Below are 25,802 nucleotides of genomic sequence, written 5' to 3' on the forward strand. Positions count from 1 at the left end.
TCTCACCAACAACACAGCTCTCATTCCCACCAACACTACAGCTCTCATTCTCACCAACACAGCTCTCATTCCCACCAACACAGCTCTCATTCCCACCAACACAGCTCTCATTCTCACAGACACAGCTCTCATTCCCACCAACACAGCTCTCATTCTCACCAACAACACAGCTCTCATTCTCACCAACACAGCTCTCATTCCCACCAACACCAGAGATCTCATTCTCACCAACACTGCTCTCATTCTCACCAACAACACAGCTCTCATTCTCACCAACAACACGGCTCTCATTCTCACCAACACAGCTCTCATTCTCATAAACAACACAGCTCTCATTCTCACCAACAACACAGCTCTCATTCTCACCAACACAGCTCTCATTCTCACCAAGAACACAGCTCTCATTCTCACCAACAACACGGCTCTCATTCCCACCAACACAGCTCTCATTCTCACCAACAACACAGCTCTCATTCTCACCAACGACACAGCTCTCATTCTCACCGACACAGCTCTCATTCCCACCGACACAGCTCTCATTCCGACCGACACAGCTCTCATTCCCACCAACAACACAGCTCTCATTCCCACCAACACAGCTCTCATTCCCACCAACATAGCTCTCATTCCCACCAACAACACAGCTCTCATTCTCACCAACAACACAGCTCTCATTCTCACCAACACAGCTCTCATTCTCACCAACACAGCTCTCATTCCCACCAACACAGCTCTCATTCTCACCAACAACACAGCTCTCATTCTCACCAACAACACAGCTCTCATTCTCACCAACACAGCTCTCATTCCCACCAACAACACAGCTCTCATTCTCAACAACACAGCTCTCATTCTCACCAACACCACAGCTCTCATTCTCACCAACACAGCTGTCATTCTCACCAACAACACAGCTCTCATTCTCACCACAACACAGCTCTCATTCTCACCAACACAGCTCTCATTCTCACCAACACAGCTCTCATTCTCACCAACAACACAGCTCTCATTCCCACCAACACAGCTCTCATTCTCACCAACAAAGCTCTCATTCCCACCAACACAGCTCTCATTCTCACCAACAACACAGCTCTCATTCTCACCAACAACACAGCTGTCATTCTCACCAACAATACAGCTCTCATTCTCACCAACACAGCTCTCATTCTCACCAACAACACAGCTCTCATTCTCACCAACACAGCTCTCATTCTCACCAACACAGCTCTCATTCCCACCAACACAGCTCTCATTCTCACCAACAACACAGCTCTCATTCTCACCAACAACACAGCTCTCATTCTCACCAACAACACAGCTCTCATTCCCACCACCACAGCTCTCATTCTCACCAACAACACAGCTCTCATTCCCACCAACAACACAGCTCTCATTCCTACCAACACAGCTCTCATTCTCACCAACAACACAGCTCTCATTCCCACCAACACCACAGCTCTCATTCTCACCAAAAACACAGCTCTCAATCCCACCAACACAGCTCTCATTCTCACCAACAACACAGCTCTCATTCTCACCAACAACACAGCTCTCATTCTCACCAACAACACAGCTCTCCTTCCCACCAACACAGCTCTCATTCTCACCAACACAGCTCTCATTCCCACCAACACAGCTCTCATTCTCACCAACATCACAGCTCTCATTCCCACCAACACAGCTCTCATTCTCACCAACACAGCTCTCATTCCCACCAACACAGCTCTCATTCTCACCAACACAGCTCTCATTCTCACCAACAACACAGCTCTCATTCTCACCAACACAGCTCTCCTTCTCACCAACAACACAGCTCTCATTCTCACCAACAACACAGCTCTCATTCTCACCAACACAGCTCTCATTCCCACCAACAACACAGCTCTCATTCCCACCAACAACACAGCTCTCATTTTCACCAACAACACAGCTCTCATTCTCACCAACACAGCTCTCATTCTCACCAACAACACAGCTCTCATTCCCAACAACACAGCTCTCCTTCCCAACAACACAGCTCTCATTCTCACCAACAACACAGCTCTCATTCTCACCAACAACACAGCTCTCATTCTCACCAACACAGCTCTCATTCTCACCAACACAGCTCTCATTCCCAGCAACAACACAGCTCTCATTCTCACCAACAACAGAGCTCTCATTCTCACCAACACAGCTCTCATTCTCACCAACACAGCTCTCATTCTCACCAACAACACAGCTCTCATTCTCACCAATAACACAGCTCTCATTCTCACCAACAACACAGCTCTCATTCTCACCAACACAGTACTCATTCTCACCAACAACACAGCTCTCATTCTCACCAACAACACAGCTCTCATTCTCACCAACACAGCTCTCATTCTCACCAACAACACAGCTCTCATTCTCACCAACACAGCTCTCATTTTCACCAACAACACAGCTCTCATTCTCACCAACACAGCTCTCATTCTCACCAACACAGCTCTCATTCTCACCAACAACACAGCTCCCATTCTCACCAACAACACAGCTCTCATTCTCACCAACAACACAGCTCTCATTCTCACCAACACAGCTCTCATTCTCAACAACAACACAGCTCTCATTCTCACCAACACAACTCTCATTCTCACGAAGACAGCTCTCATTCTCACCAACAACACAGCTCTCATTCTCACCAACACAACTCTCATTCTCACCAACACAGCTCTCATTCTCACCAACACAGCTCTCATTCCCACCAACACCACAGCTCTCATTCCCACCAACAACACAGCTCTCATTCTCACCAACAACACAGCTCTCATTCCCACCAACAACACAGCTCTCATTCTCACCAACAACACAGCTCTCATTCCCACCAACAACACAGCTCTCATTCTAACCAACACAACTCTCATTCCCACCAACACAGCTCTCATTCTCACCAACACAGCTCTCCTCTCACCAACAACACAGCTCTCATTCTCACCAACACAGCTCTCATTCCCACCGACACAGCTCTCATTCTCACCGACATAGCTCTCATTCTCAACAACACCACAGCTCTCATTCTCACCAACATAGCTCTCATTCTCACCAACAACACAGCTCTCATTCTCACCAACACAGCTCTCATTCTCACCAACAACACAGCTCTCATTCTCACCAACACAGCTCTCATTCCCACCAACACAGGTCTCATTCTCACCAACACAGCTCTCATTCTCACCAACAACACAGCTCTCATTCCCACCAACACTACAGCTCTCATTCTCACCAACACAGCTCTCATTCCCACCAACACAGCTCTCATTCCCACCAACACAGCTCTCATTCTCACAGACACAGCTCTCATTCCCACCAACACAGGTCTCATTCTCACCAACAACACAGCTCTCATTCTCACCAACACAGCTCTCATTCCCACCAACACAGGTCTCATTCTCACCAACACAGCTCTCATTCTCACCAACAACACAGCTCTCATTCCCACCAACACTACAGCTCTCATTCTCACCAACACAGCTCTCATTCCCACCAACACAGCTCTCATTCCCACCAACACAGCTCTCATTCTCACAGACACAGCTCTCATTCCCACCAACACAGCTCTCATTCTCACCAACAACACAGCTCTCATTCTCACCAACACAGCTCTCATTCCCACCAACACCACAGATCTCATTCTCACCAACAACACAGCTCTCATTCCCACCAACACAGCTCTCATTTCTCACCAACACAGCTCTCATTCTCACCAACAACACAGCTCTCATTCCCACCAACACAGCTCTCATTCTCACCAACACAGCTCTCATTCCCACCATCACAGCTCTCATTCTCACCAACAACACAGCTCTCATTCTCACCAACAACACAGCTGTCATTCTCACCAACAACACAGCTCTCATTCTCACCAACACAACTCTCATTCTCACCAACACAGCTCTCATTCTCACCAACACAGCTCTCATTCCCACCAACACCACAGCTCTCATTCTCACCAACAACACAGCTCTCATTCTCACCAACAACACAGCTCTCATTCTCACCAACGACACAGCTCTCATTCCCACCGACACAGCTCTCATTCCCACCGACACAGCTCTCATTCTCACCGACACAGCTCTCATTCCCACAAACAACACAGCTCTCATTCCCACCAACAGAGCTCTCATTCCCACCAACATAGCTCTCATTCCCACCAACAACACAGCTCTCATTCTCACCAACAACACAGCTCTCATTCTCACCAACACAGCTCTCATTCTCACCAACACAGCTCTCATTCCCAACAACACAGCTCTCATTCTCACCAACAACACAGCTCTCATTCTCACCAACAACACAGCTCTCATTCTCACCAACACAGCTCTCATTCCCACCAACAACACAGCTCTCATTCTCACCAACACAGCTCTCATTCTCACCAACAACACAGCTCTCATTCTCACCAACACAGCTCTCATTCTCACCAACAACACAGCTCTCATTCTCACCAACAACACAGCTCTCATTCTCACCAACACAGCTCTCATTCTCACCAACACAGCTCTCATTCTCACCAACAACACAGCTCTCATTCCCACCAACACAGCTCTCATTCTCACCAACACAGCTCTCATTCCCACCAACACAGCTCTCATTCTCACCAACAACACAGCTCTCATTCTCACCAACAACACAGCTGTCATTCTCACCAACAACACAGCTCTCATTCTCACCAACACAGCTCTCATTCTCACCAACAACACAGCTCTCATTCCCACCAACACAGCTCTCATTCTCACCAACACAGCTCTCATTCCCACCAACACAGCTCTCATTCTCACCAACAACACAGCTCTCATTCTCACCAACAACACAGCTCTCATTCCCACCACCACAGCTCTCATTCTCACCAACAACACAGCTCTCATTCCCACCAACAACACAGCTCTCATTCCTACCAACACAGCTCTCATTCTCACCAACAACACAGCTCTCATTCCCACCAACACCACAGCTCTCATTCTCACCAAAAACACAGCTCTCAATCCCACCAACACAGCTCTCATTCTCACCAACAACACAGCTCTCATTCTCACCAACAACACAGCTCTCATTCTCACCAACAACACAGCTCTCCTTCCCACCAACACAGCTCTCATTCTCACCAACACAGCTCTCATTCCCTCCAACACAGCTCTCATTCTCACCAACAACACAGCTCTCATTCCCCAACAACACAGCTCTCATTCTCACCAACACAGCTCTCATTCCCACCAACACAGCTCTCATTCTCACCAACAACACAGCTCTCATTCTCACCAACAACACAGCTCTCATTCTCACGAACACAGCTCTCCTTCTCACCCACAACACAGCTCTCATTCTCACGAACAACACAGCTCTCATTCTCACCAACACAGCTCTCATTCCACCAACAACACAGCTCTCATTCCCACCAACAACACAGCTTTCATTCTCACCAACAACACAGCTCTCATTCTCACCAACACAGCTCTCATTCTCACCAACAACACAGCTCTCATTCCCAACAACACAGCTCTCCTTCCCAACAACACAGCTCTCATTCTCACCAACAACACAGCTCTCATTCTCACCAACAGCACAGCTCTCATTCTCACCAACGCAGCTCTCATTCTCACCAACACAGCTCTCATTCCCAGCAACAACACAGCTCTCATTCTCACCAACAACAGAGCTCTCATTCTCACCAACACAGCTCTCATTCTCACCAACACAGCTCTCATTCTCACCAACAACACAGCTCTCATTCTCACCAACAACACAGCTCTCATTCTCACCAACACAGCTCTCATTCTCACCAACACAGCTCTCTCATTCTCACCAACAACACAGCTCTCATTCTCACCAACAACACAGCTCTCATTCTCAACAACACAGCTCTCATTCCCACCAACAACACAGCTCTCATTCCCACCAACAACACAGCTTTCATTCTCACCAACAACATAGCTCTCATTCTCACCAACACAGCTCTCATTCTCACCAACAACACAGCTCTCATTCCCAACAACACAGCTCTCCTTCCCAACAACACAGCTCTCATTCTCACCAACAACACAGCTCTCATTCTCACCAACACAGCTCTCATTCTCACCAACACAGCTCTCATTCCCACCAACAACACAGCTCTCATTCCCACCAACACAGCTCTCATTCTCACCAACACAGCTCTCATTCCCACCAACACAGCTCTCATTCTCACCAACAACACAGCTCTCATTCTCACCAACAACACAGCTGTCATTCTCACCAACAACACAGCTCTCATTCTCACCAACACAGCTCTCATTCTCACCAACAACACAGCTCTCATTCCCACCAACACAGCTCTCATTCTCACCAACACAGCTCTCATTCCCACCAACACAGCTCTCATTCTCACCAACAACACAGCTCTCATTCTCACCAACAACACAGCTCTCATTCTCACCAACAACACAGCTCTCATTCCCACCACCACAGCTCTCATTCTCACCAACAACACAGCTCTCATTCCACCAACAACACAGCTCTCATTCCTACCAACACAGCTCTCATTCTCACCAACAACACAGCTCTCATTCCACCAACACCACAGCTCTCATTCTCACCAAAAACACAGCTCTCAATCCCACCAACACAGCTCTCATTCTCACCAACAACACAGCTCTCATTCTCACCAACAACACAGCTCTCATTCTCACCAACAACACAGCTCTCCTTCCCACCAACACAGCTCTCATTCTCACCAACACAGCTCTCATTCCCACCAACACAGCTCTCATTCTCACCAACAACACAGCTCTCATTCCCACCAACACAGCTCTCATTCTCACCAACACAGCTCTCATTCCCACCAACACAGCTCTCATTCTCACCAACAACACAGCTCTCATTCTCACCAACAACACAGCTCTCATTCTCACCAACACAGCTCTCCTTTCTCACCAACACACAGCTCTCATTCTAACCAACAACACAGCTCTCATTCTCACCAACACAGCTCTCATTCCCACCAACAACACAGCTCTGATTCCACCAACAACACAGCTCTCATTCTCACCAACAACACAGCTCTCATTCTCACCAACACAGCTCTCATTCTCACCAACAACACAGCTCTCATTCCCAACAACACAGCTCTCCTTCCCAACAACACAGCTCTCATTCTCACCAACACACAGCTCTCATTCTCACCAACAACACAGCTCTCATTCTCACCAACACAGCTCTCATTCTCACCAACACACAGCTCTCATTCTCTCAGCAACAACACAGCTCTCATTCTCACCAACACAGCTCTCATTCTCACCAACACAGCTCTCATTCTCACCAACAACACAGCTCTCATTCTCACCAATAACACAGCTCTCATTCTCACCAACAACACAGCTCTCATTCTCCACCAACACAGTACTCATTCTCACCAACAACACAGCTCTCATTCTCACCAACAACACAGCTCTCATTCTCACCAACACAGCTCTCATTCTCACCAACAACACAGCTCTCATTCCCCACCAACACCACAGATCTCATTCTCACCAACACTGCTCTCATTCTCACCAACAACACACCTCTCATTCTCACCAACAACACAGCTCTCATTCTCACCAACACAGCTCTCATTCTCACCAACAACACAGCTCTCATTCTCACCAACAACACAGCTCTCATTCTCACCAACAACACAGCTCTCATTCTCACCAACACAGCTCTCATTCTCACCAACAACACAGCTCTCATTCTCACCAACACAGCTCTCATTCTCACCAACACAGCTCTCATTCTCACAACAACACAGCTCTCATTCTCACCAACAACACAGCTCTCATTCTCACCAATAACACAGCTCTCATTCTCACGAACAACACAGCTCTCATTCCACCAACACAGCTCTCATTCTCACCAACAACACAGCTCTCATTCCCACCAACACAGCTCTCATTCTCACCAACACAGCTCTCATTCGCAACAACACAGCTCTCATTCTCACCAACACACAGCTCTCATTCTCACCAACACAGCTCTCATTCCCACCAACACCACAGCTCTCATTCCCACCAACACAGCTCTCATTCTCACCAACAACACAGCTCTCATTCTCACCAACAACACAGCTCTCATTCTCACCAACACAGCTCTCATTCTCACCAACAACACAGCTCTCATTCTCACCAACACAGCTCTCATTCTCACCAACAACACAGCTCTCATTCTCACCAACAACACAGCTCTCATTCCCACCAACACAGCTCTCATTCTCACCAACGACACAGCTCTCATTCTCACCAACACAGCTCTCATTCCCACCAACACAGCTCTCATTCCCACCAACACAACACAGCTCTCATTCTCACCAACAACACAGCTCTCATTCTCACCAACAACACAGCTCTCATTCTCACCGACACAGCTCTCATTCCCACCAACACAGCTCTCATTCCACCAACAACACAGCTCTCATTCCACCAACAACACAGCTCTCATTCTCACCAACAACACAGCTCTCATTCCCACCAACACACAGCTCTCATTCTCACCAACAACACAGCTCTCATTCTCACCAACAACACAGCTCTCATTCCCACCAACAACACAGCTCTCATTCTCACCAACAACACAGCTCTCATTCTCACCAACAACACAGCTCTCATTCTCACCAACACCACAGCTCTCATTCTCACCAACACAGCTCTCATTCTCACCAACAACACAGCTCTCATTCTCACCAACACAGCTCTCATTCCCACCAACAACACAGCTCTCATTCCCAACAACACAGCTCTCATTCTCACCAACACAGCTCTCATTCCCACCAACACAGCTCTCATTCTCACCAACAACACAGCTCTCATTCTCACCAACAACACAGCTCTCATTCTCACCAACACAGCTCTCATTCTCACCAACAACACAGCTCTCATTCCCACCAACAACACAGCTCTCATTCCCACCAACAACACAGCTCTCATTCTCACCAACAACACAGCTCTCATTCTCACCAACACAGCTCTCATTCTCACCAACAACACAGCTCTCATTCTCACCAACACAGCTCTCATTCTGACCAACAACACAGCTCTCATTCTCACCAACAACACAGCTCTCATTCTCACCAACAACACAGCTCTCATTCTCACCAACAACACAGCTCTCATTCCCACCAACACAGCTCTCATTCTCACCAACAACACAGCTCTCATTCCCACCAACACAGCTCTCATTCTCACCAACAACACAGCTCTCATTCCCACCAACACAGCTCTCATTCTCACCAACAACACAGCTCTCATTCTCTCACCACAACACACAGCTCTCATTCTCACCAACAACACAGCTCTCATTCTCACCAACAAGCTCTCATTCTCACCAACACACAGCTCTCATTCTCACCAACAACACAGCTCTCATTCTCACCAACAAAACGGCTCTCATTCCCACCAACACAGCTCTCATTCTCACCAACAACACAGCTCTCATTCCCACCAACAACACAGCTCTCATTCTCACCAACACAGCTCTCATTCCCACCAACACACAGCTCTCATTCTCACCAACAACACAGCTCTCATTCTCACAACAACAACAGCTCTCAGCTCTCATTCTCACCGACACAGCTCTCATTCCACCAACAACACAGCTCTCATTCTCTCACCACCAACACACAGCTCTCATTCCCACCAACAACACAGCTCTCATTCTCACCAACAACACAGCTCTCATTCTCACCAACAACCACAGCTCTCATTCTCACCAACAACACAGCTCTCATTCTCACCAACAACACAGCTCTCATTCCACCAACAACACAGCTCTCATTCCACCAACAACACAGCTCTCATTCTCACCAACAACACAGCTCTCATTCCCACCAACACAGCTCTCATTCTCACCAACAACACAGCTCTCATTCCCACCAACACAGCTCTCATTCTCACCAACAACACAGCTCTCATTCCCACCAACAACACAGCTCTCATTCTCACCAACAACACAGCTCTCATTCCCACCAACACAGCTCTCATTCCCACCAACACAGCTCTCATTCTCACCAACAACACAGCTCTCATTCTCACCAACAAAGCTCTCATTCTCACCAACAACACAGCTCTCATTCTTACCAATACAGCTCTCATTCTCACCAACACAGCTCTCATTCTCACCAACAACACAGCTCTCATTCCCACCAACAACACAGCTCTCATTCTCACCAACACAGCTCTCATTCCCACCAACACAGCTCTCATTCCCACCAACAACACAGCTCTCATTCTCACCAACAACACAGCTCTCATTCTCACCAACAACACAGCTCTCATTCTCACCAACAACACAGCTCTCATTCCCACCAACAACACAGCTCTCATTCTCACCAACACAGCTCTCATTCCCACCAACACAGCTCTCATTCTCACCAACACAGCTCTCATTCTCACCAACAACACAGCTCTCATTCTCACCAACACAGCTCTCATTCCCACCAACACAGCTCTCATTCTCACCACACAGCTCTCATTCTCAACAACACACAGCTCTCATTCTCACCAACACAGCTCTCATTCTCACCAACAACACAGCTCTCATTCTCACCAACACAGCTCTCATTCTCACCAACAACACAGCTCTCATTCTCACCAACACAGCTCTCATTCCACCAACACAGCTCTCATTCTCACCAACACAGCTCTCATTCTCACCAACAACACAGCTCTCATTCTCACCAACACACAGCTCTCATTCTCACCAACACAGCTCTCATTCCCACCAACACAGCTCTCATTCCACCAACACAGCTCTCATTCTCACAGACACAGCTCTCATTCCACCAACAACACAGCTCTCATTCTCACCAACAACACAGCTCTCATTCTCACCAACACAGCTCTCATTCCCACCAACACCACAGATCTCATTCTCACCAACACACAGCTCTCATTCTCACCAACACAGCTCTCATTCTCACCAACAACACGGCTCTCATTCTCACCAACACAGCTCTCATTCTCACCAACAACACAGCTCTCATTCTCACCAACAACACAGCTCTCATTCTCACCAACACAGCTCTCATTCTCACCAACAACACAGCTCTCATTCTCACCAACAACACAGCTCTCATTCTCACCAACGACACAGCTCTCATTCCACCGACACAGCTCTCATTCTCACCGACACAGCTCTCATTCTCACCAACAACACAGCTCTCATTCTCACCAACACAGCTCTCATTCCCACCAACATAGCTCTCATTCCCACCAACAACACAGCTCTCATTCTCACCAACAACACAGCTCTCATTCTCACCAACACAGCTCTCATTCTCAGCAACACAGCTCTCATTCCACCAACAACACAGCTCTCATTCTCACCAACAACACAGCTCTCATTCTCACCAACAACACAGCTCTCATTCTCACCAACACAGCTCTCATTCCCACCAACAACACAGCTCTCATTCTCACCAACACAGCTCTCATTCCCACCAACACAGCTCTCATTCTCACCAACACAGCTCTCATTCTCACCAACAACACAGCTCTCATTCTCACCAACAACACAGCTCTCATTCTCACCAACACAGCTCTCATTCCCACCAACACAGCTCTCATTCTCACCAACAACACAGCTCTCATTCCCACCAACACAGCTCTCATTCTCACCAACACAGCTCTCATTCCCACCAACACAGCTCTCATTCTCACCAACAACACAGCTCTCATTCTCACCAAACAACACAGCTCTCATTCTCACCAACAACACAGCTCTCATTCCACCAACACAGCTCTCATTCTCACCAACAACACAGCTCTCATTCCCACCAACACACAGCTCTCATTCTCACCAACAACACAGCTCTCATTCTCACCAACAACACAGCTCTCATTCTCACCAACACACAGCTCTCATTCTCACCAACAACACAGCTCTCATTCTCACCAACAACACAGCTCTCATTCTCACCAACAACACAGCTCTCATTCTCACCAACACAGCTCTCATTCTCACCAACAACACAGCTCTCATTCTCACCAACACAACTCTCATTCTCACCCACACACAGCTCTCATTCTCACCAACAACACAGCTCTCATTCCCACCAACAACACAGCTCTCATTCTCACCAACAACACAGCTCTCATTCTCACCAACAACACAGCTCTCATTCTCACCAACAACACAGCTCTCATTCCCACCACACAGCTCTCATTCTCACCAACAACACAGCTCTCATTCCCACCAACAACACAGCTCTCATTCTCACCAACAACACAGCTCTCAATCCCACCTACACAGCTCTCATTCTCACCAACAACACAGCTCTCATTCTCACCAACAACACACCTCTCATTCTCACCAACAACACAGCTCTCATTCTCACCAACACAGCTCTCATTCCACCAACAACACAGCTCTCATTCCACCAACAACACAGCTCTCATTCCCACCAACAACACAGCTCTCATTCCCACCAACAACACAGCTCTCATTCCCACCAACAACACAGCTCTCATTCTCACCAACAACACAGCTCTTATTCTCACCAACACAGCTCTCATTCTCACCAACAACACAGCTCTCATTCTCACCAACAACACAGCTCTCATTCCCAACAACACAGCTCTCATTCTCACCAACAACACAGCTCTCATTCTCACCAACAACACAGCTCTCATTCTCACCAACACAGCTCTCATTCTCACCAACAACACAGCTCTCATTCCACCAACAACACAGCTCTCATTCTCACCAACACACAGCTCTCATTCTCACCAACACAGCTCTCATTCTCACCAACAACACAGCTCTCATTCTCACCAATAACACAGCTCTCATTCTCACCAACAACACAGCTCTCATTCTCACCAACACAGCTCTCATTCTCACCAACAACACAGCTCTCATTCTCACCAACAACACAGCTCTCATTCTCACCAACACAGCTCTCATTCTCACCAACAACACAGCTCTCATTCTCACCAACACAGCTCTCATTCTCACCAACACAGCTCTCATTCTCACCAACAACACAGCTCTCATTCTCTCTCATTCTCAATAACCTGTATGGTTTGTCCAAGCAGGCATACGTTAAAGAGACTGGTGGTTTCTTAGCATCACCCAGATGGTCAGTGTCACCACTCGGGAAGGAGATATGAAGTCCCCACGTCCAAGTTCTTAGCCCAGAGAGACAGGCTGCTGCTCTGCTTGTGAATTTACTACTCATCTGCACAGACATGCTACTCCCTCCCCGCAAAGTCTCCCGTCAGCTTCCCAACCATTCTCTGCTGCAACTTGTCTCAGCCACACATGTGGAGTTTTACCTGCCATCACCTCAGGTGACTGGAAGAACTCATCTGGGTGCACATAGCCCGTCTGCGGAAGGAGACACCACAGCACTCGGAGCAGGCCGAGGCCACCCCAAAGCGCCCTGACTGCCATCTTCAGATCCAGTTGTTGCCAACACACCGGGCCCAAAACCTGGAATGATGTCCCAGCTGCTACAGATGCCACGCTGGATCCACAGATCTGCATCTGTTGAGGAAAACACTTGTTGGTTATCACGATGTAAATTACAATATATCCAACTGTCTGAACAAACTCAAAATGGATCTATCATTTAATAAAAATGACAGTAATAATAATAGCTACTTTATACTAAATGCCCACTGACTGCCAGGCACTTGACATGCATATTTCATTGAATCCTTTCCACAGCCTGGGGCAGTGGGTCTCGGTATCCCTGTTTTACAGATGGGAACGGAGGCCTCTGGTGAGTAACTCGGTTACTTGCTGACCATATTTGCTAAGGAGTCTGATGGTTAATTTTATGTGTCCACTTGACTGGGCTAAGAGATACCCAGATAGCTGCTAGAACATTATTTCTAGCAGTGTCTAGAAGGGTATTTCAGGAAGAGATTAGCCTTTGTTTGTCTTTTTTGGTTTGTTTGTTTGTTTTGAGATGAAGTCTTGCTCTGTCACCCAGGCTGGAGTACAGTGGCTCACTGCAACTTCCACCTCCTGGGTCCAAGTGATTCTCTGCCTCAGCCTCCTGAGGACCTGGGATTATAGGCACGTGCCACCACCCCCGGCTAATTTTTGTATTTTTAGTAGAGATGGGGTTTCACCGTGTTGGTCAGGCTGGTCTCGAACTCCTGACCTCATGATCTGCCCACTTTGGCCTCCCAAAGTCCTGGGATTACAGGCGTGAGCCACTGCGCCCGGCTGAGATTAACCTTTGAATTGACAGACTAAGTGAAGAAGATCAGCTGCACCAGCGTGGGTGGGCATGATCCAACCCATTGAGGGTCTGAATAAAACAAACACGTGGAGGACGGGTGAATCTGCGCTCTCTTCAGCCGGGATAGCTGTCTTCTCCTGCCCTCAGACAACAGTGCTCCTGGTTCGTGGGCCTTCAGACTCTGTGTCTCACACCAGTGCCCCACAGCCCACCTCCCCGAATCAGGTTCTCGGGCAGTCAGACTAGGCCTGGGAGTTACACTGCAGGCTCCTCTGTTTCTAAGGCTCCCAACCCAGACTGAATTAAATCACCAGCTTTCCTGGTTCTCCAGCTTGCAGGTGTCAGACTGTGGGACTTCACCAGCCCCCATAATTGCATGACCCAATTTTCATAGTAAATGATACAGCCAATTCCCTATTATTTCTGTTTCTCTGGAGAACCCTGACTTATACAGGGTCTAAATATGACATTTGCCCAATGTGACATTTGCAAGAAGGACTAGGGTATCCAACAAATCTGGGTCTTGCCGTCCCATCCTGATCACCAGCTCCTACCCACTTTCCTGACAGGGGACAGAAGCAGTAGCTCCGCTGGTCAGTTTTGCAGTGTTCTGGGAGTCATTCCTGGGGATTCAGCCTACAGCTTGATCACTCAGCACTTCCAAAGGTTTTGTAAGCAGCTAATTCCCTATATTAACTCCTTTTTGCATAAAACATTTAGTTGTTTGCAAACAACAACAACAAAAACAGTGCAAGCTGGCTTCAACAATTCATCATGTTGCCAGGCGTGGTGGTACATCCCTGTAGTCCCGGCTACTTAGGGGGCAGAGGCAGGAGGATTGCTTGACCCCAGGAGTTGAAGGTCAGCCTGGCAACACAGCGAGATCCCCATCTCTTAAAAGAAAAAGCAGGAAACAATTCATCATGTCCATAAAAAAGCAGCCAGGCTTGGTACTGCCAGGGTCCCTTGCCGCTTCTCAGGTCAGCCTTGATGCTGCCTTTCTCTCTGTGTGGACATAATCCTCTGTTCCAGCCATCCCATCCAGACATGCCAACACTGAGAAGTGTCTGTATTTTTGAGGCTGTCTCTTTTTAAAACAGGTTTATTGAAATATAATTAATACACCATGCAACTCATTTAAAGTATACAATTCAGTGGTTTTTGGTATATTCGTAGGCAGGTGCAACCATCACCACAGTCAATTTTAGAAATTTTCATCACTCAAGAAGAACCCCATATCCTTTAATTCTGTCAATTTTAGTTCATTTGTGAAGCGATATTATTATATTTGTAGAAGTTTATCATTGTTATGCCTTATTGGAAAATTGAATATCTTATCATTATATAGTTATCTTTTAATCTCTAGTTCTGTTTTGTCCTAAAATGTATTTTGCCTGATATTAATTTGCTATACACACTTTTTGGAAATTCAGTATTTACCTGGTACATCATTTCCCACCCTTTTCGTTTCTTTCTGTTATTTTTATTATTTTTTCCAGATAGTCTCGCTGTGTTGCCCAGGCTGGAGTGCAGTGGCGTGATCTTGGCTCACTGCAACCTCTGCCTCCTGGGTTCAAGAGATTCTCCTGCCTCAGCCTCCCGAGTAGCTGGGACTACAGGCGCCTGCCACCATGGCTGCCTAATTTTTGTATTTTTAGGAGAGACAGGGTTTTGCCATGTTGGCCATGCTGGTCTCGAACTCCTGACCTCAGATGATCTGCCCACCTCGGCCTTCCAAAATGCTAGAATTACAGATGTGAACCACTGCACCTGGCCAATTTAGTGTTATTATTGATACATTTATTTCTACCATCTTATTTTGTGTTCACTTTTCTTGTTTTTTTAATTTTTTTTGTCCTTTCTTGCCTTCTTTTGGAATAATTTTTCTTCTCTTTTCCCTCTAAAAGTTTGGAAGTTACATATACTCAGTTTCCAATATGCTATAAAATGCCATATATTATCTAATATTTTAGTAGTTAGCATATTATGTTGTGTGTCTTCACTATGATGATTCTGGGTGCACATTTCTTTTTATTTATTACAGTTGAAAATTTTTTGGCTTTTCAAACCTGTGGATTAGGACCCTTTGTCATTTATAGAAAGTAGTCCATTAGACTGTATGCTGCTGATAAAGACACACCCGAAACTGGGCAATTTATAAAGAAAAAGAGGTTTAATGGACTCACAGTTCCACGTGGCTGGGGAGGCCTCACAATCATGGTGGAAGGCAAAGGCACATCTTACATGGCAGCAGGCAAAAAGCAAATGAGAAGCAAACGAATGAGAAGCAAGCAAAGGGGGTTTCTCCTTATAAAACCATCAGATCTTGTGAGACGTATTCACTACCATGAGAACAGTAGGAGGGAAACCACCATCATAATTCAATCAACCTCCACCAGGTCCCTCCCACAACACATGGGAATTATGGGAGCTGTAATTCAAGATGAGATTTGAGTGAAGACACAGCCAAACCATATCATAGACCTTCTCAGTCTATCTTCCATGTCTCTTTAAGTTCTATTTCATATTTTCCATATCTTTAGCTCTCTTGGCTATATGTCGGGTAAGTTCTGTTCTATCTTCCATGTCTCTAATAATTTCAGCTATATCTAGATGTTAAACCTGTCTCTTGAGTTTTAAATTTCAGTTGTTATATTTTTCATTTCTACAAGTTGTTTGTGTTTTTCCACATCTGCTTGCTCTTTTGTGATATTTTCAAGACTCTTTTATTTATTAAATGATATCAAACATACTTGTTGGATATACTAGGTTTGATAACTCCAGCATCTAAAGTCTGGGTCTGAATCCGCTGTCTTGTTTCTACTGGATCTCACCCATAGTGCCCTGTTTATTTGTATATTTAGTGAATTATTTTATTTAGGGGCTGCTCATTTTCTTTGGAATATTACTGTGGGAATTCTTTGAGGTCAGGGATGAAGGCAAATTTCTGAGTTCCACTTGAAAGGATTTACACTTGCTTCTCTCAGGTAACTGTGGGAGCATTACAAGCCTAGGACCATTTCTAATCAAATTTTTGGCTCCAGGTTTGTGTGTGTGTGTGTGTGTGTGTGTGTGTGTTTGCTTATCTTTTAGGAAGGGGGACAGTGCCTGGTCATGTAAATTCATGAGGGCAGGCTCATGATTACAAATTCTGAAAGGAGATACCTCACCCCCAGCTCAATTTGATTAGCATCAGGATCCAACAAGGGCAGTTTTCCTTTCAGTCCCATAGGGATGGAATAATGTTTTTCTTTCTTTTTTTCTTTTTTTTCCCGAGACAGAGTCTTGCTCTGTCGCCCAGGCTAGAGTGCAGTGGCGCGATCTTGGCTCACTGCAACCTCTGCCTCCCGGGTTCAAGCAATTCTCCTGCCTCAGCCTCCCGAGTAGCTGGGATTACAGGCACCTACCACCACGCCTGGCTAATTTTGTATTTTTAGTAGAGACAGGGTTTCACCATGTTGGCCAGGCTGGTCTCGAACTCCTGAGCCACCTCGAACTCCTGAGGCGTGAGCCACCGTGCCTGGCCAAATTTATTTCTTAGGCCACTCTTATGTTGGAACATGGCCCTCTGGAGTCACAGTTTCAGGGGAGTCTCCTGTTAGGCTTCCCTCTTGGCGGGCGGTAGGCTTTATCTTCCGTCCTGCTAGTCCCGAGAAGCTACCAAGTTCTGAAAACCTAATTTGCATAACCCAACTTTGAGGGTATCTACCAAAATAGTTTTTTGTTTCCCAGCCTTTACAGTACAGTAACACACCCTAAAAGGAGATAGGAATAGTGGAAGGGGTCCCTGCTGTCAAATGGCAAGCAATGTAGGGGCCTGAAGTGGCCAGTGGTTTGCATAATGCGGAAGCCAAGGAGGCTCTCAAATTCACAGTTTTATATGTGTCCTCAAGTCCAAATCTGGCTCCTGCGCTTTGCATACCTCTCTAAGTCCCTGTCTTCATGCCCAAGTATTACTTACGTTTTATTAGGCTTACATACTATTTTATCCAGCATTTTAGTTATTTTCGGCACTTTATTCTTTTTATAATTCAAGGACAACTTTCCACTTGTGTCCTGTTTAACAACCTTTATTTTTTTTTTCTAGTCATAAACATAATACAAGATTGTTGTAGAAAAAGTAAAAAGTGCAATAAGCCAAAAGGGGAAAACAGAAATTACATGCAGTTCCTATCACTCAAGAAAACACTGTTAGGCCGGGCGCGGTGGCTCACGCCTGTAATCCCAGCACTGTGGGAGGCAGACCTTCAGAAAATTATAAAGAATATATATCAGGCAGAAGGAATAATGGTTCCAGATACAAGACCTGAGACGGAAGTAGGAATAAAGAGTAAAGAAGTTGGTCATTAAATGATAGACATCTGGAAGGTGGAAGTCAAATAAATACCATCGTCCTGCTGCTTTGACTGTTTTCTTCTAGCAAGTAAGGTATAGGAGATGGATACAGTTTCTGAAGTAGTATTCCATGTTTACTCACCGGCTTCGTTGGGTACTGTTGACAGGCGGCTGTGGTGCTTTGGCAATGGCTTTCCAACCCTGAGTCATAAATAAAGTGCTGTGTTCTTGAATGTAATAGTTCCAGTGTTGGTCTCCTGAGTCCCCACTTTCCTGATAGGGGACAGAAGCAGTAGCCCCGCTGGTCAGTTTTGCAGTGTTCTGGGAGTCATTCCTGGGGATTCAGCCTACAGCTTGATCACTCAGCACTTCCAAAGGTTTTGTAAGCAGCTAATTCCCTATATTAACTCCTTTTTGCATAAAACATTTAGTTGTTTGCAAACAACAACAACAAAAACAGTGCAAGCTGGCTTCAACAATTCATCATGTTGCCAGGCGTGGTGGTGCATCCCTGTAGTCTCGGCTACTTAGGGGGCAGAGGCAGGAGGATTGCTTGACCCCAGGAGTTGAAGGTCAGCCTGGCAACATAGCAAGACCCCCATCTCTTAAAAGAAAAAGCAGGAAACAATTCATCATGTCACATAAAAAAGCAGCCAGGCTTGGTACTGCCAGAGTCCCTTGCCGCTTCTCAGGTCAGCCTTGATGCTGCCTTCCTCTCTGTGTGGACATAATCCTCAGTTCCAGCCATCCCATCCAGACATGCCAACACTGAGAAGTGTCTGTATTTTTGAGGCTGTCTCTTTTTAAAACAGGTTTATTGAAATATAATTAATACACCATGCAACTCATTTAAAGTGTACAATTCAGTGGTTTTTGGCATATTCGTAGGCAGGTGCAACCATCACCACAATCAATTCTAGAAATTTTCATCACTCAAGAAGAACCCCATAGCCTTTATTTATCACCTCCCATCCTCGTCCACCACCCCAGGCTCTGGAAACCCCTAATCTACTTTCTGTCTCTACAGAGTTCCCTATCTGAACTTCCATATGAATGAAATCATAAGCTCTGTGTAGGGAAAAGAAAGAGAGATCAGACTGTTACTGTGTCTACGTAGAAAAAGGAAGACATAAGAAACTGCATTTTGATCTGTACTAAGAAAAATTATTCAGCTTTGAAACACTGTTAATCTGTAACCGTAACCCCAACCCTGTGCTCACAGAAACATGTGCTGGATTGACTCAAGGTTTAATGGATTTAGGGCTGTGCAGGATGTGCTTTGTTAAAAACGTGTCTGCAGGCAGTATGCTTGGTAAAAGTCGTCACCATTCTCCATTCTCGATATACCAGGGACATAATGCGTTGCGGAAAGGCACAGGGACCTCTGCCCAAGAAAGCCTGGGTATTGTCCAGGTTTCCCCCAACTGAGATAGCCTGAGATATGGCCTTGTGGGAAGGGAAAGACTTTACAGTCCCCCAGCCCTACACCCATAAAGGGTCTGTGCTGAGGAGGATTAGTGCAAGAGGAAGGCCTCTTTACAGTTGAGATAAGAGGAAAGCATCTGTCTCCTGCTCATCCCTGGGAATGGAATGTCTTGGTGTAAAACCCGATTGTACATTCTATTTACTGTTAGGAGAAAACCGCCCTATGGCTGGAGATGAGACATGCTGGCGGCAATACTGCTCTTTACTGCACTAAGATGTTTACGTAAAGTTAAACATCAACCTAGCCTACGTGCACATCTGGGCACAGCACCTTTCCTTAAACTTATTTATGACAGAGAGTCTTTGGTTCACATGTTTTCCTGCTGACTCTCTCCCCACCGTTACCCTATACACCTGCCACATCCCCCTCGCAGAGATAGTAGAGCTAGTGATCAATAAAGAATGAGGGAACTCAGAGACCAGTGCCGGTGCAGGTCCTCACTTGCTGAGCGCCGGTCCCCTGGGCCCACTTTTCTTCCTCTATACTTTGTCTCTGTCTTATTTCTTTTCTCAGTCTCTTGTCTCCACCTTGTGATAAATACCCACAGGTGTGGAGGGGCAGGCCCCCTTCAGTCTGTAGGCCTTTGTGGCTGGCTTCTTTCACTTAGCAGAATGTTTTCATGGTTCATCCGTGTTGTAGCAGGTATCGGTACGTCCTTACTTTTTATGGCCAAGTGCTATCCCATTGTGTGGATATACCACATTTTGTGTGTCCATTCATCTATTGATGAACCTCTGAGTTGTTTCATGTTTTGGCTATATTGTAAACAGTGTTACTATACACTTTTGTGAACAAGTTTATTCGTGGACATATGTCTTCATTTCTCTTGGTATATATCTAGGAGTAAAGTCCCTGTATCCTGTGGTAACTCTATGTTTAATCACTTGGGGAAACTTTCAGGTTGTTTTCCAAAGTGGCTGTATCATTTTACATTCCCACCAGAAATGTGTGACGGTTCTGACCAACACTTGTTATTTGACTTTTGGATTCCAGCCATCTCAGTGGGTGTGAAGTGGTATCTCATTGTGGTTTTGATTTGCACCTGCATTTCTTTTTAAGATCAAGGAAATCTTTTCCAGAAGTTCCCCAGCAGACTTTCTATCAAGTGCTAACAGAACTGCATCAAGTACACGTTCCCAAACCAGTCACTGGCAAGGGAAATGAGATTACTGATGAAGACTCACCTCCTGGCTTGGAGCTGGGACTGTGGGAGCTTACCTGACAACAGGTTCCGTCAGGAAGGAGGAAGGAGGCAGAGGATCATCTGTGTGGCTGCTACACGTGGCTTCCACGGGCTCTCACAGCTTTCCTCCTCCTCTGGCCATTTGTTCTTAGACTCCTTTTCCTGTGTCCACCCCTTAAATGTCAGTGCTTCAATGTCCTCCATGTATACTCTTTTTGGATTATCTCATTTATTCTCATGGTTTCCATTTCTACTTGATTCCTTCTGAAATTGCTTCTTTTCTGAGCTTCAGATTTACTGATAATAATAAGGGATAGTATAACAATAATAACAGCACTACCATTTTAAAATTTTTTTGAGATGGAGTCTTGCTTATTGCCCAGGCTAGGTGCAGTGGCACAATCTCGGCTCGCTGCAACATTTGTCTCCCAGGTTCAAGCAATTCTTCTGCCTCAGCCTCCTGAGTAGCTGGGACTACAGGCATGTGCCACCATGCCTGGGTAATTTTTGTATTTTGAGTAGAGATGGGGTTTCACCATTTTGGCCAGGCTGGTCTCAAACTCCTACCTCATGATCTGCCTGCCTTGGCCTCCCAAGGTGCTGGGATTATAGGTGTGAGCCATCGCACCCAGCCTAGCACTGCCATTTATTAGATACATATTACCTTCCAGGCTCTGTACCTTATCTTATTTAAGTATCACAATAAGTCTATAACCCTATCCTTTTTTTTTTTTTTTTTTTTTTTTAAGACAAGGTCTCACTCTATCACCCAGGCTGGAGTGCAGTGCTGTGATCTCAGCTCACTGCAACCTCTGCTTCCCAGGCTTTAGCAATCCTCCCATCTCAGCCTCTATAAACCTATTCTTATCCCTGTCATACAGACAAATGAACAGGCTTTTTGCAAAAGGTAATGGAACTAATAAGTTGGTGAAGCTGGAAGTTGGACCCAGTCTGCTTGACTCCAGTGCCCTGCTCCACTGCCTGTTAGGCTTCTGTACCTACTTCAAACACAGGGCAGCCCAACAGAACTCATCACCTTCCCTGGAACAAGCCCTGTCCCCATGCTCCCTGCAGCAATGAGGGAACTACCATGTATTAGTGTCCCAAACTCCTGGTACCAATTTACTGCGTTAATCCCTTCTCACATTGCTCTAAAGATCCGCCCAAGACTGGGTGATTTCTAAATAAAGAGGTTTAATTGACTCCCATTCTACATTGCTGGGGAGGTTTCAGGAAACTGACAGTCATAGTGGAGGGGAAGCAGGCACCTTCTTCACAAGGTGGCAGGAGAGAGTGTGAGTGGAGGAAACGACGGATGCTTATGTAACCATCAGATCTCAGGAGAGGCCGGGCGAGGTGGCTCAAGCCTGTAATCCCAGCACTTTGGGAGGCCGAGACGGGCAGATCACGAGGTCAGGAGATCGAGACCATCCTGGCTAACACAGTGAAACCCCGTCTCTACTAAAAATACAAAAACTTAGCCGGGCGAGGTGGCAGGCGCCTGTAGTCCCAGCTACTCGGGAGGCTGAGGCAGGAGAATGGCGTGAACCCGGGAGGCGGAGCTTGCAGTGAGCTGAGATCCGGCCACTGCACTCCAGCCTGGGTGACAGAGCGAGACTCCGTCTCAAAAAAAAAAAAAAAAAAAAAAAAAAGATCTCAGGAGAACTCCCTATCATGAGAACAGCATGGGGGAAACCGCCCCGTGATCTGATCCCCTGCCACCAGGTCTCTCCCACAATGCTTGGGGATTACAATTCAAGATGAGATTGGGGCGGGGACACAAAGCCTAACCAGTCATACCATTTGCCCAATTTAGTCCAGAATCCCATGGACTATCTCCCTCCTCCATTGTCCCTTCGCTATGTAATGCAAACGTTGCTTGCTAATTATTCCTTGAACCCAGTTCTTGTTCCTCATTCTCCACTGTCATTATCTGAGTCCAGGTATGCTGTGACTGGTATACGTGTGCCTGGGATTTCTCAGCCTTAGGGTGGCTGGCTGTGCAGAATCTTCAGATGGCTGGAGCCCCTGGGTTTGTTGTTTCCATCTGCGAACAGCCCCCTCCTTTGTTAACCAGTGTGTCATATGACAGCAGTCATTTTCGTGTATGAATAATGAGGGAGATGTTAAGAAGCGTGACCTGGAGTAGACTGTACCGCCACCCGCCTCTCCACTTTCCCTCTCACTGCATCCTTCCTCCCGACTGCCGCAGAGAGAGGTTGAATCGCTCCCCTGTGAGAAACTACTGGGTGGAGGGCCATCCCCTCACCACCCCCAGGACCAGGTCCACATTCCTTACTGTGGCTGACAAGGCCCTCCACAGCTTCCAGTGTCCCCTTCCCACCTCCACTCCTGTGTCTGTGAGTAGCATTCGGTGCTCTAGAGACATCACGCCTTTCTGCAGCCTTCTCTATTCTGTGCTGTTCCTCACCCCAGTTTCTTGGCTCACATGGTTTCGCTTGCTTAATATGCTAATAACATGGAGGTTAAGACCGGCGGTGGCATCAAGTCATCCGGTTCAAGTCCTTGCTCTGTCACTTGTTCATGGTGAAAGCACTCAATCTCTGTGAACCCCAGTTCATACCTCAGCTGTAAACCAGTACCTATCTCAGGGCTGCTGTGAAGATGAAATGAAGAAAATACGCAGACATAAGTGGTTGCTTTCTTTATCCATTTTGCTTAACTGCCCTAACCCCCAAGAAGCCTTCCCTAACCCTCCCTCTGAAGGACCCTATGCAAAACTCTGCAGGCGCCAAGCATTGACAGTTGTCTGATTATTTCCCTGCCCTGCTTGGCTGAGGTCTCCCAGGCATGGAATCCCTTTGAGATTCATCTCAGGCCCTCGAGTCCAGCCTGGGCGGGCCCACTACGGCCTATCTGTCAAGGTCAGAGCAGGAGGTCTTCCGGAGAAGGTGGCAACATACTGGGGCATCGACCATAACAATAACAAACGTGGAAGCTCTAGGGAACGACACCGGCCCGCTGGAGGCTCTCCAGTCTGAGACCCCACTGGAGGAGCTTTCCATGTGGCTGCCTCTCGCCTTTTATCTCAGGGGGCGGAGCCAACGCCAAGCGTGGCAATGACTCACCTTAACCTAATCAGGATGCAGCCTGCTCATTCATTCATTCATCCATTCATTCATTCAGAGGGATCTATCAGGGTGCCGGTCAGGCGCGGGTCCAAATCTTGCATCTCCAGCAGCCTCCTGGGGGTCGGTCCTCGGGAGGGCTCGTAAGTGGAAGGCTTTAGAATGAAGGGACAAGGCCGAGTCCTAGACTGTGGGGAAACAGGAGCGAAGGTTGACAACCACGCCGACAGGGGCATCCCGCGGGCGTGTGTGGGAGAATGTGTAGGGCAAGCAGCAGGCAGAGACCATCTCGGAGACAGGGGAACAGCCAAACAGAAACCACTGTGCTGGGCGCGGGGGGAGGCCAGGAAAGACAGCACATCTGTGGCGGGAGGAGAGGAGGGGAGGGGAGGGAGTAGAAACACTGCTCCTGCCAGCCGCGGGTGATGGGGACACGTGTCCAGCTCGCTGAGTCCGAGGGCCTGGGCCCGCTTTTGGTGCCTCATGTTTCTCCGGCGCCCAGCTGTGTGCGCAGAACCGTGTCTGCTCCAGGGACAGCGGTGAACGAGCACCGTCCGGAATGGCAGAGCCACTGCGTGTGGCTCATTCCAAGAAAGGTCCCTACCTTCATATATAAACTTCCTAACAAAGCTGCTGGGTCACGGCTTACGGGAGAGGGCGGCGGGCCCAAGGTTCGGCCCCTTTCTCTGAATCTGGCATTTGGAGCAGGCTTTAAGACTTCGGGAAAAGCCGGGCCCCTGTGCAACCATCAAAGGCTGCTTCTCCCGCCCTCAGGGCTAAGATCTTGTTCCAGTCCTCCAGTCCTCGGGGTCTACTCCAGGGGTACAAGGTGAGAGTGGCTCTCCAGAGTACATTTGCCTTTTGGTGCTGCATTGCATCCTCACTTTGACCCTGAGGGCTGCAGTAAGCCCTGCAGGGTGCTCCATCTTCAAGCACCGGAAGATCTGATGCTGGCCGCCTTCTTCCTCCGGTTGCCTGAAAGGGCCGGTGTTTCTCCTTTGCTTCACAGAGAACGCAACACACAACATTAAACACACATAAAGAGAGTGAAAGAGAGCAAAGCTTCTTCATCAAGGAGGGCGCACCATTTAACAATCCACGACCTTGCAGTGCGCCTCTGCAAAGTGGGGACTCCGCTCTGTAGCAAGAGATGGGGGTGTTAAGGATTTTGAAAGTGGTTCCCAGTTTTCCTAGGCAAAGGTGTCTGGGGCTGACGAATGACTTTTGAGAAGGAATGATGAGAAATGTCCTCATTACAGAATTTTCCCGGCCACACTGTGAGTCCCAGGCAAAGGCCCCCTGACCACCAACCGGAGCGCTGGGTGCTTCCTGGCAGGGTCGCCTTGCCTTGTCCGCGCCCCCACGCCACCCCTGGGCCAGGAGGCCATCCTCTCATCCTGGGAGTGCTGGCCTGGCCCGTGGTGCAGCCCCCAAGGCCGGGAGCCGAGATTCTTCTCGGCTTCGGGCTCAGCGCTTTGCAGCGTCGCG

The 25,802-nt window shown here is 47.4% G+C and overlaps 1 protein-coding gene across 9 annotated transcripts in view; it reads right to left on the reverse strand.

Annotated features, from left to right (window-relative positions):
- PIGZ (phosphatidylinositol glycan anchor biosynthesis class Z) overlaps positions 1-25,802 on the reverse strand; it is a 100,139-nt gene that overhangs the window by 33,895 nt on the left and 40,442 nt on the right. Inside the window, exons 2-4 of one of the 9 annotated variants that reach the window (XM_050779168.1) lie at positions 24,315-24,502; positions 16,408-16,460; positions 13,305-13,515 (exon numbers count right to left, since the gene is read on the reverse strand). In XM_050779168.1, the coding sequence (XP_050635125.1) occupies positions 13,305-13,515; positions 16,408-16,440 (244 nt within the window). In that variant the 5' untranslated portion in view covers positions 16,441-16,460; positions 24,315-24,502. Of the gene's footprint in view, positions 1-13,304; positions 13,516-16,407; positions 24,503-25,802 lie in introns of those variants that run through there. The other 8 variants (XM_050779163.1, XM_050779164.1, XM_050779167.1 and 5 more) reach the window with 8 other exon arrangements.

This window comes from Macaca thibetana, chromosome 2 (assembly GCF_024542745.1).
Source record: "Macaca thibetana thibetana isolate TM-01 chromosome 2, ASM2454274v1, whole genome shotgun sequence".
Taxonomy (NCBI): domain Eukaryota; kingdom Metazoa; phylum Chordata; class Mammalia; order Primates; family Cercopithecidae; genus Macaca; species Macaca thibetana.